Genomic DNA, 12,879 nt, shown 5'->3' with positions numbered 1-12,879 from the left:
AAGTGTTTTTTTTTCCATTAAAAAAACCAAAAGATCCTTCTAAGAATTGGTCGGTCACCGGTGACCACCGTGACGGTGAACCTGTTGAAAGAAAAAAAAAAATTCGTCCAATCGACGATACCATAAATTCGCTCATTAAACGGTGTCAAGTTTTCGTGGAAATATTAGCATTGGGATCGGGAACAACGCAGGCGACCGAACGTCGCGCGGCACGTCCCCGTAGAATTTATTGTTTCTTTATCGAGGCGCTCGCGATCTACTCTGATAATTACGTACCGTGTAAAACGATATTAAAGGGATAGCGTTTCACGAACGTAGCAGGTGATAAGTAGGTTGCTACCCCGTAAATTTATGTGAACCTCGTGAGGCACGTTCTCTTCCTCGTTATTAACTGCACATACGCGAACGAAACGCGCCGCACTGTGAATGATCGATCTATCGATCGATCCACGCTCCGACGCTTCTCGGGAACGATTCGAAATCGGGTCTCGCTCTCGTTTCTTTCCACCCGTGTTCCCGCGGCATCGAGCGTTATCGATCTCTTCGCCCAATTATATCGACACAGTTTCACGACGAATGGAACACACAACGAGATGCCTTCGATTAGGATCGATCTTCCTTATCGACCGAAAAAACCCTTTCCAATTCCACGCCACTGAATACGATGCTTTCGATGGAATCGAACGTTGAAAATTTCATTGTAGGGAACGACTGACCGATTGGATGCTCCTAGACCCGCTCTTGATTCGTACAGACCTGACCTAACCTCTCTTACGCGCATTCAACTGGTACCTAACCGGCCGGAAGATTAACCTAAATCTGATTCGAACCGATAATAACCAAGAAATAATAATAATTATATAATACTGAAATTTAAATATAAGACACATAACCTATTTAATATTATACGTATCTGACCCGTGTATAATAGCGCGTACAATCTAGTACTGATAAATAATACTTAGTGAACAATGGTAAGTAAATAATACTCAATTGAAATTTAAACATACGACAACTTATTTAATATATTATTATACATATTTGGCCCGTGTATAATAACGCATATAATCTAGTGCTAATAAATAATACTTAGTGAACAATGGTAAGTAAATAATACTCAACTAAAATTTAAACATACGACACCCAACCTATTTGATATGTGTCTGAGTAAGATGTAAATAGAGAATAACTTTGCATTTAAATACCGAAAAACGTGACAAGATCTGGATTAATCCAATACCGAGCAATAATACCTAATAAATAACAGTAGACAAATAATACCTAACTAAAATAAAATGCACAACACCTAACCTATTTAATACACATTTGATTATGATCTAAGTGGACATAACCTTGCATTTAAACACTAACAGACCCACCAAGACCTGACTTCATCCAGTACCAATTAATATCTAATACCTAACAAATAATTGTAACCGATAAACATCCGAGAAAAATTTAAATATTCCCGTAAGTTATTTAATGCATATTCGACTCGTATCTAACCAAGTAGAATCTCGCTTTTAAACACTACGGACTCAACCAGACCTGGTTTAATCTAGAACTAATAATACCCAACCCAAATTTAAATATACTACACCTAACCTATCTAACCAGCCATAACCTCCCATTTAAACACCGCAGACTCATCTCGTACTCAACCAGCCTTGGTTCAATCTAGAGTTAATAATACCTAATCCACATTCTAATGTACGACACCTAATTTATAACTATGCAAGACTCAACAACAGAATCTACTCAGGTCTGGCCAGCTCTTGTCCAATTCAGTTTGACTCGATATATATCGATACTCGACTCAAATTTAACACGTTCGTAAGTCGCTGATGTAATTTTAACGTCATTTTTTAAAATTCATTCTTGGGGCTCCTGCTGGATGTTTATGTCATTTTTAGATTTATAGTCGATCGTGGCTGACGTACTTTTACGTCAGTTTATATTTATAGCACATGACTTTGTGATTTATATTTACGATCGCGGTAGCTATCTAATAATAAATTTATTTCAAGTTCATCGAAATGAACGTTCGAACGGAATTAATTATCGAAGTGGTTTCGGTTCAAAAATCGGAAAAAAAGGCCCCCGTGTTTTTTTTTTTTTTTTGTGCAAAATAAAAGAAACTTGAAAGAAATGTGCAAGGTGTAAATTTCTTTCAATTTCAAGCAACAGGTGATTTTTTATAACATTTTCATTCTCATTGTAATGAAAAATCGTATAGATCAGCCAATTGCACACTCTCAAATTTAAACATGTGAATCCAGATACAGGATCAAGAACATACACATCTACAGATGTGTAAATAAATAATTAATTGATATTTCCAAAATGTTTCGCGTAATTAATTCACATTTTTAGAAATTAGTAAATTTTTCTTTGATCTATAATTTATTAATTTTTACTCAAAAAAAATATTTTATATATATATATATCTTTTTTTTTTTATTAAGTTTCATATATTATTTTTTATTAAACATCACACATTTTCCATGTTGTATTTGATGTTACTTTTCTAGGTTATCTTGGAGCAATTTTCCTGTTGAGGGGAGGGGATGTTGCCTTGTAGAAATTGTTTTGCAATAATCGAAATGTTAGGAATGTACTTAAAAATAATTGTTTAAGGAAAGGGTACTTCCGTTATCGGTAAAAGTCACGCGTATTGACGTAAATGTTCAATCCGGTTCTGATCACGTCCAATGCAACCATAACCGTCTCTAACTTCACTCACCCGATATCTTTCTCGAATCGAGGTTTACTTTCGCTTCCGTTTCTCGAGTCACCCGGTACATAGATATGACTAACCTTTCAGCGCCGTTAGCTCGTACAGCCTGTGTATTCGCCGATCAATGGTGCCACCGAGTGCAGCACACGAATCGTAGAAACGGACATGGAAAAATCACGGGGTGATTATTCCAGGAATTACGTCGGTCGTTGACTCGAAATCTTCCGGTAAATATTCCCAACTCGGTACGCAAATAAAATAATTCGATTCCGCGTCCCGCGTACGCGGTAAAATTTTCATTACCCAACAGTAAAACACGCACGAATAATAAGAAATATTTATTATTAAGGGACAAAGTTCATTCGAAGCTGTGAAGTGACTCGGTGCTACTGTGCGTTCACCGAAAGAATGCATCTGATGATTTTCAGATTTTGAGCTAGTTGGTACTGAGCAATAATAAATATTAACCAAAAGGGCAAAGTTTGTTCAAATCTGCAAAGTATCTTGATGCTACTGTTCGTTTGTCGAAAGAATGCATCTGGTGATTTTCAGATTTTGAGTTAGTTGGTGACGAACAATAATAAATATTAATTGAAGAGACAAAGTTCGTTCAAATCTGCAAAGTGCCTTGATACTACTGTTCGTTCGTCGAAAGAATGCATTCGGTGATTTTCAGGTTTAGAAATTCTAGAGGTACGCGCAGATCGCCTCACGGAGAACCACTATGCTGGAATATAGGGAAAGACCGGATGACGTACGTTATACCTTCTCACATTTAAAAGGTACATTATTTAATCGATGTTAGAATCGTACAAATTTGTTTAAATATTTCGAAGATGTATGCCATAAAGATTACGGAAATATGAATTAAAAATACTACCTATCCCTTGACAGTCATCAAAAAGAATGTTTGCTCATTGTAGTCATTGTGAAAATGATTATTGATTCGATCATTTTTTATTCTGTTTGATCGTTAAAATTATCATAAATATAATGAATAATTACTCTCCTAATAATTTCACGATTATTCGTTATCGTTATTACCGATTAACATGAATTTTTTTTAATTATTATCTATCATCTATTTCTTACCTTTCATTTGTTGTGATTTACTTTTATGTAATAAAGATAAATAATTTTGAATAAACGGTTTTTTTTATCTCCTTTCTCTTACTTTCCTTTTCTCTTTCCTCTCCTTTTCATTCGCACGTTTCGTAACCTTTGCAATATATACTTTCAAGCTGTATAAAACAATTGAATACGTATCAATATTAATATTTCATTTTGTACAAGCATATACTTTAGATTCTGTTGAAAGTTAACAAAAGCATTGTCGATATCCTTAACTCGAAATCGCCTAATTTTTTCCAATAAACAATTCTCCAGGTACACGAAAAATCTGAGAAATCTATAAAAGATTGAATTACGATTATTTATAAATAAACATTCGATTTATTTTTAAAACGTCAATTAACTCGCAGACCTAATATTTCACAACAAAGATTCCACGCGTAGTGTGGAAGCTTTCGCCGTTCTGTTTTCCACCCACGGGAATTCTCTCCCGCTTCCTGTACCTTTTATCTGTAACCATAGTTACCGCTGGACCACCCTGTATAAGCGTTTAACGCGTACCGCTATTAAATTCACAATGGAATCGTTATCCGCGAACCTATCGCGGGCGAAAACAAGATAAATCGTACAATTTATTTGCAAGGAGATCGCGGGACGAACCTCTTCGTGGCTCTCGCGTAGGTGCATCATGCGAGCGCCGCGGATATTTCAACATTTTCAACACTGCAGCCGCCCGCGCCCGCACACGCGCACGCGCACGGTCGTGGTTGCCCACAGGCTTCGATTGCCCCGGCACAGAAACCTTTCTCGCTCATCTCGTGGCGCATCTACGCTGCCGGAGCGTGTGCGCACACAACCGAGCGCGGTTAATTGATGCACCGCCGCGTAATGGCGCGGCTAAATGATCGACGAGGTGCACGGTCGCGCGATGACGATGCTGACGCCGTGCTTTCGTACGAGTTGTACCGCTAGCCCACCCGCGCCCACCGCCATTTTCCATTGCAAATACGTTTCCAGCAACGTAGACCGTTTACGCGCCAATTCCTTCGCGCGCGCAATCACCGGAGAGGTTAGATTCGGAACAGCGCCCCCGTCCAGGGATTATGAACTCGGTAACGCGTATACAGGGTGTTTTTTTTTTTTTTTTTTAAGCGATTTTTGACCTCGATCGTTTTTTTATGTTTCACGGTCTTGAACGCTGGCAAAGATATGCAAACCGGGGACAATTGCACAACGGTAAGTATCCACTGATAAAAAGAGAAACAGCAGACACATCTAATACAAAAAAATGTAAAAACCATCAACAGGGTTAACGAGTAATAAGTTATAATTTTTAAAAAATTTATATATAATTGCAAGCTGAGAGCTTTGGTATTTTTTCTGTCGTTTTAGACATGTTTGGTGATAATACAGAATATGTTTTAAAAAATTGTCTTTATTACAACCAAAGTTATAACTGAAACAATTTTTACCCGGATAATCGAAACGAAATCATCGCCATCACCATGTGCGTATTATCGTTAGATTGACGAGATTCTCCCGATGAAAATGAGTACAAACACGACCATATTCAGAAGAAAATTTTTCAAAAATGATTAGGGTACCGTGTAATTAAAAATAGTTGGAACAAGATCATGTTTGGATTCATTTTCATCGGGAAGCTCTCGCTGATCCATTGATAATACTATTACGAATATATAATGAAAACCGTAAAAATTTTTCAAATATTCTTTTATGAGCTGTTGTTCCATCGCACTTAATCTCGGTGAACTCGATGTTTTCAGTCATTCGCGAAATACTGTTACGGTTAACGATTCTTCTTTTTCAGATCTGGGAAAGCGAAAGAAGATAGAATGGCGATAAGTAGAATTAGATTAGGGTAGAAGCAAGTAAAAGAAAACGAAGAAACTTTACATTGTATAAAATTTACATTGTAAACCAAATGGAAACAATAAAGTGTTACTATTCTTATTTTTCAAGGTCAATTTTTTTTAGATTTTAAAATCGTAAACTAATTTACAGTCGTAAATAATTTAAATAAATAGTTATGTAATTTCATGTCGAGTACGTAAATATATATGTAAAAAAAAAATATATAACAAGACTCTATTTGTATAAATTAAATACCTTTAACCGTGTATTGCATAATAATCATTAAACGATCCGGAATGGGAAATCCTGATCGTGAAAAAAATACAATTTAATTGTATAAATTTCCGGCACGTAAAATATTTCGAGCAACATGGTATGGAAAATTAAGAAAAAAGAGGTTTCGTTGCTTTCATTTTCCACGTATGTATGCGGCGACCCAGTAAAACTAATAAATCCCTGAATACGCTTAATTAACGCGGCGCGGTGCGATAACGCAACAACGCGCGAAGTTAATGACGCTAATGAGACAGTTCCAGCCATATAATCCAATTTGGTCCTGTCGCCTGTATCGTGTCAAGATGTTTTCGCGGCACATTCGCCGCATCCCTTAATCTATTCGCGTAATTTGATGTGCCAGTACGTACATAACCTCTCATTCAGTCATCACGAATACCGCATCGAATGCACTGTGCCTGCGTCTATGGAAATCTCAGGCAATATCGTACCACCGTTCAGCTCGCAGAAAGACTTCGTGTAAATAAAATTACGTGACCGCAGCGTCACTGGCGGGAAGTATATCATAGATCCGACGCACAGTGAGTCAAAAGATGAAAAATGTTTCGTTCAATGGACGAAAGTAAAAATTGACACCCGGAATTTTAATCCTAATTATTGTCACTGTTTTCTTTCGATTTTACGATAATTTTAAACGTGTACAAAATTTTGTAAACAATTGAGAAAGGTTTGGAAGTTTGTCCACTACTTTTAAAAAACCACCTTTACGTTTTCAATCGTTTCGAGGGGTAAACAAAATGACAGCGTATCTTAACTTGGTGACACGAAAGTAGAGTATTCGATGTTTAAGACGACCCCATGAAGATTATCGTACGACCATTTATCATGAAGTTAGAAGGAGCTAGAGAATTAATACCGTATCCCGAAACTTTTTACCGGTAGTGTACGTGGTAACTCGCGTAGATTCTGTTCTATCTGTATTTATTCGGGGCGTGACCCCCCACCACTTTGACGCTCGAAGTCACGCGGTTTTGTTTATAGCGAGCCCTTGCGTGCGCAGCACGCACTGTACTAAGTTCAGTGTCTCGACGACCTTCCGCGAAACGGTCGAATCTGAATCTCGTGTTCGAAAACGCGATCAGTAGAAGACTCAGGATTCTCGTAACCCGGAGACTGTGATATGAAATAGCACGATCGATCAATTAAAACAAACCGAACACGCTTTCAATTTCTACGCCGACACTCGTCGCAGTAGTTTCTCAAGTTTGTTCTAACCTCGACAGTAACAAGCGTCGATGATAACGTTTTAAAAAGCACGAGACACGCGACATGCAGGAAGCGGACGAACGTCTCCGGTGAAAGTTCTTTTTTTTTTTCGTTCTTTTCCATCCAGACGCAGGAACAAAGAGACAACTAGCGGCATAATGGTGAAATACCGCGGCGTTCACCGCACCGTACGATCCTGATCCGCATCTGCCCGGCCATTATTCCTAAATTATGCAGTGCCGGGGGAAATTTCATGCCTCCGGACTGCATAATGTCATTATTCCCTGGAAGAGGGCCCGACCACCTCTCACGGAAGGACATGACTGATAAGATGATTGCCGCGACCACGAACGACAAACGAATTGCGTTTAATCGCTTGCAATCTCGGATAATTACGCCTTGATACTTTCAGCGAAACGACAAAGACGATAGAATTCTATACGCGGCTGCTGTCACGAGTTGCACGGTTTTAGACGATCGGAAAATTAGATAGTTTCTCCTCGCGGAGAATGGGGCAAAATTCTTACGTGGACGAATATTTTGATTGACTAATACGGGGATAAACTTCCGTTGCTTTATTTATTCGATGAGAATTACAATCTTGACCGAGAACTGCTTGTAGAGAACAATGTGAGTTTTACAGTTGAAAAAAATGTTTCTTTTTTTTAATATTCCATGTGCTAATAGTAAGTGCCAAAATTGAAAAAAAAAATGGCACGCTGCCATTCTGACATGGCAGTCTGCCAAGTCTTATCTGCAAATGAAATATTCTTTTTCGGAAATTCATAATTTTTTCTAACGAGTTTAGGTTATTGCAGCTTAATGACATGTAACGATAAAAATAAACTTTTTAAAATGATTAAAAGCCGGCAATGTTTAATCTTCTTCCTGGAAAATTCGTTTCTTGGCATTTACATTATTTTCTCCAAAGACTGTTCAATTGTAGTATCGTATAAACTTCAGGAAATAAGTAATTGTGCACAGTTTTTTGTTCGTTGAAATACATTCAAATAAAATTCTGTCAGGCTCTGTTTCTTTGTTGTTGCAGTTCTTGCTCTTGCCAGCAGATGGCCATCCGATCACTTCTGTTCTCGCAAGTTCTCCATTACAAATGCATTGCACGGTCGAATTCTGTCTTAACGAGCACCAGGGGACCAACAAACTTTACACGCTACACCCATTACACGATGTATCGGTGGTGAGTTATTTTTAATTTTCAACGAGTCGATACAATCAATAGTAAAGAGAGAAAACAATACATTTACATACTTATTATTATTAATAGTGAATAGAAAAAAAATAAGGTATAATAAAAAATGTAATTTCTATAATTTATGAAACGAGCACCCCATTTTGATCAGTACCCCTGTACAATTTCTTAGGTTTGCTTGTGTATAGATCTTGCACTGCCTATATATATATATATATATTACTTGCATTAATACAACTGTTTTAAGTGCAATATATTTGAACTTGTGCAATTGTAAATAATAATAGTGTTTGTTTAAACTGGTCTCAACGACTAGCGAAGGAATGAATATAAAGAACATAAACGACCTTGAATAACCTTGAGGGACCAATGTATTCACAAAACAATGAATTCGAATCGAAATGGGTACAAGCCTAGCTGAACGAATACATATAATTTCAATAAAAAAAAACAAACAAACAAACAAATTTTCTCATCTCTCCTGTATGCTAAAAAAAATGTTAAAACACATTGACATCAACGAACAAAAAAATAAACTCGTTCCTACGAAAAGATAGACAAATATTACCCCTTCCCATTTACTTATATTAAAATTTTCAGTTGCGTCATGGCCTGAAACAACAACGAACCGTGAGACGATGGGTAACTACTCGTCGAGGTAATTGTCACGATTATCTTTTAACATCGCTTTAGAAATCGTCGGTTGCCGATCGGCTGACCTTGACCGTGTTCTAGTTCGCCGCGGCAAATAAATAATATATATATACAATTGTAACACATGTCGTTGAATGCATAATTTTTTATTAAAAAAAAAATGTCACCGAAATACTACAGCAATAACATTGTAAAATCGAATTGGCCTTAAAATCATCTTCAAGGGAAAAAATAAAAATTCAATTTTTTAACTGATCAAATTCTATCCAGAAAATTGGACGTCTGGACTGACCGTGTACCTTTATCTCATAAAATAAGTAGTTTAGGTGTTACTTCAAACGACATTTATTTTCATACATCTTGTATGGGATAAACAAAAAAAAGGATACAAGTTACTTTTTCAAGAATTGTTTAGAGTAACCCGCACACATATACATATACATATACGTACATATATACACATACACACACATATATATGTAATTCTGCGTAACACAGCAGATTCGTGTAATTAAGAAACTGTGGCGGCGGTCGGGAACGCGTCCGGCCGCGTGTCAGAAGAGAAAGGATTTCACTTTGATGTAAACGCTTGGACCGCAAACGGAGGCTGGTCCCGTAACTTTGTTGCGAGTCCACCGCTCTCACGGTCAGTAAAAACGTGTACGCCCGACAATACGATGAATAATTGATTTACGGTTTCACTCTTTTGCCGATCACGTAACGATAAGGGAGCATAATTTAATTACTTATGGACAAGCGACCGGCGTGCACCACGGTCCGTGGCGCTCGGTCCGTCGCGGCGTAAAACGAGAAAACCGCTTTCACCCATCGATGGGATTTTTATTCGAGGAAGCAGCGTTTCTTTCGATTTGATTAATCGCTCGTGAGCTGAGCTTTCTTTTTTTACGGGCCACGTCAAACGCTTCCTCTTGTTGGGAATGACAACCGCCGAGACAAATTCTTCGAGAAAAAGGGTACGAGTTAGGGGTGGGAGAGGGGAAACGAGCGGTGGGGAGGGGGCGCCTGGTCACATCGGTTCGCGGAACGAGGCCGCTGCGAACGCAAAACTTGTATCGTATTCACTTAGCTGGCGTTCAACGGAACGCGAACGTGTGGAAAAATCGACGGAGATGTACATACGTGTTACAATACTTTCCCCGACGAGAAAAATGTGACGTACGATAAATCGAGATTTCTTTCAAATGTTCCTTTGTTAGAGACAATGAACGAAAAGTTTATTCAACATTTTTACGCAGAATTTAATTCTCTTCAAGATTTGTTTTGTACATTTTTTCGAAATGTGTACAATCAGCGTATGTATGTAGAAAAAACTTAAATAAGTACAAGAGGTAGCCATTATTATTCGCGGACCTATTTTATTCCAAATTTAATCAGATCTTGAGATTGTAAGTACCTTTAGAAGATAAAAGTGAAAATACCATTTTTATCCCATAAGATTCTAACCAACAAATGAAGAAAGTCGTAACGAAAGAATACGTTACGTATTCTTAAACACTGTATATGAGAATGTATGCGCTTATCGACCAAAAATAATAAACTTTCAATTTACATATCACGGACATACTCTGAGCGAATAAATTGCGTTGCAGCAATTACTTTCCAGCTAGGAGTAAGTACTTGACACAATAACGTGACGGAAATCGCCATGTCGGCTGTAAAACATGTCGTGCTTTATGCCTGTTAAATCGGCCCACGGTCTTACTGCTTTTTCTCTTTCTTATGTTGGTTGCGACGTTTCAGAAAAACGCGAGAAAACGTGCTGCCGGCAATACTACTTTATTTGTCAGTAAATCCGATTGCCATAAACGACAAAAGAAATATCATTATTCGCTTTAATACGCCCGTGACTACAAGTGACATTGAAAATTTTCAGTTCGAGAAATATCTAATTATGTACATTTTATCACTGATTTCTTAACTAATTTGAAAACTACATTTTAGGCAAGTTAGGTTATGAGAAATATACTCAGCGCCTTGATTCTGTATCGTAATATTTATTTATTTTCGTTGTTATACTTTGCTTATTTTCTTCACTCGATGCTTACATTTTCTATACAATCCTGGTGTAACAAAGATGTGTTATTATTATCATATTAATTTACGACCGAATCGCGTCCACATTCGAAATGCTTCGCGTAATGAAAAATCTCGGTAAACTGGAATCGATGTACGCTTCTAATCTCTGTCGTGCACGATAGGGAAAAAAAGAAATACGCGTTTAATAACCGTGACGAACAATATAACCGTATTCGACTTTTCCGCACGACAGCGAGAGCCCGTGGAAACCACTCGCGAACGGAAATATATTTTCGTCGTGATCGTCTCTCGGACGATTATTTTGTGTCCGCTTACGCAATTCGGTTGCGGACACACGACGAAACGATAATTCACACCAGAAATCAATTTTCTGACGAACACGCTGCACGAATTCATCTGCCACGAATAAACCGACACGCTGATCTATATCCAATATTCTATTTTACGATCGTAAGCAATGGATGACAGTTTCTAACCTCTCGAACCGAAACCGATTAACATTATATTCGTAAATATCAAACCATAACAAATTTGTTGTGAAAATTGCACGATTCCTTCGAAATAGACTTTAATCATCGGTTACATTACTTTCGCGTGACTACTGCAAGAGCTACTCGTAAAGATTCGTATATTTGAATCGGATACCTTCGGCGAAAGAAACATCCCCTTTTTGCAAACTTTTGCAGCCCAATTAACGAAGATCGAATTTAGAGATAAATTTTCGAACATCCACTCAGAAATTCTGCTTCCCCCGTGAAAACCGGCTCGTAGGTTTTTTTCGAACGTCCTGTCCGCGAAGCACATTAATGGAATTACAGGACAACACACACGCAGCTTGGAGTAACGTTATCCCCGAGATACCTGGCTGGCTTTATCGCCGCGATGCGTGACGAACGTTCGTTTACGTACGTTCCGTAAGGAGCTCCTCGGTCCTCTTCCTCTCCCGCGTGCCCTGTTGTCGTTCACCGACCATGGAACAAGCAACTACGAACAATGGTAAAAATATCCGCCGTGTATCGCGTACGAACGCCGCTCTCGTTAGTCGGTGAAACTATTTTCAACGGAACGTTGCGCTTCTCGTCGCCGTTACCGGCGATCGCAATTCTTTCCGTGACTCGACGATTCAGTCGTTAAATCGTTAATTGCGGAACGTAACCGTGATCAAACTTTCCCGTCGCGGAAGGAAGTTTTTTTCACCACGCGATTTACTTCGTGACTAGCATCTGGGGACTTTTTTTGTTTCCACGGGTTAACGGTTGTACCGGATTCGCGAATTTCTCAAGTTGGGAACGCTTCAAAGGATTGTACAGGATTATTACGAAAAATTTATCGAAAGCACCATGCTTCTAGATTAATCGATTAGCAAATGTAGTTCGTAAGTTTCTTGTACTTTTTTCTTCGCACTTTTATAAGTTGCGCGAACGATTTTCCCATCGCTTTTGAAACGTCGATTCTGAAGAAATAGCAACGTAAATTTTGTACGCAATAAATTGGTCAGAATCCTCGTGAAGAAGTTAACAACTCGTACGGGAGCCAACTCGAGCGTGCACCCATGCACGCTTCGTTTCGCTGAAATAATAACGAAGATCTTCGAGCCCCGCCACGCCGTCACGGACTAACCAGGAATTCCGTGCTCCCTTTTCCTCGTATTTTTACCGAAAATTATGAAAATCGCGTGAATGTTTTTTTCCATTCGCGCTCTCGCGTATAATTTTAATTAATTGCGAACAGTACCTGTAACATACTCATACAAAACAACGGGACAAGAGTAATATTT

The 12,879-nt window shown here is 38.2% G+C and overlaps 1 protein-coding gene across 4 annotated transcripts in view; it reads left to right on the top strand.

Annotated features, from left to right (window-relative positions):
• Positions 1–9,293, top strand: part of LOC143146807 (uncharacterized) — a 37,561-nt gene extending 28,268 nt beyond the window's left edge. The window contains exons 2-4 of one of the 4 annotated variants that reach the window (XM_076311458.1): positions 8,229–8,378; positions 8,466–8,487; positions 8,520–8,982. In XM_076311458.1, coding sequence (XP_076167573.1) covers positions 8,229–8,378; positions 8,466–8,472 — 157 coding nt within the window. In that variant the 3' untranslated portion in view covers positions 8,473–8,487; positions 8,520–8,982. The other 3 variants (XM_076311456.1, XM_076311455.1, XM_076311457.1) reach the window with 3 other exon arrangements.
• The last annotated feature ends 3,586 nt before the right edge of the window (positions 9,294–12,879 follow it).

This window comes from Ptiloglossa arizonensis, chromosome 5 (assembly GCF_051014685.1).
Source record: "Ptiloglossa arizonensis isolate GNS036 chromosome 5, iyPtiAriz1_principal, whole genome shotgun sequence".
NCBI classification, from domain to species: domain Eukaryota; kingdom Metazoa; phylum Arthropoda; class Insecta; order Hymenoptera; family Colletidae; genus Ptiloglossa; species Ptiloglossa arizonensis.
The sequence above is the reverse complement of the archived record's forward strand: the minus strand, read 5'-3'. Positions and strand labels throughout refer to the sequence as shown.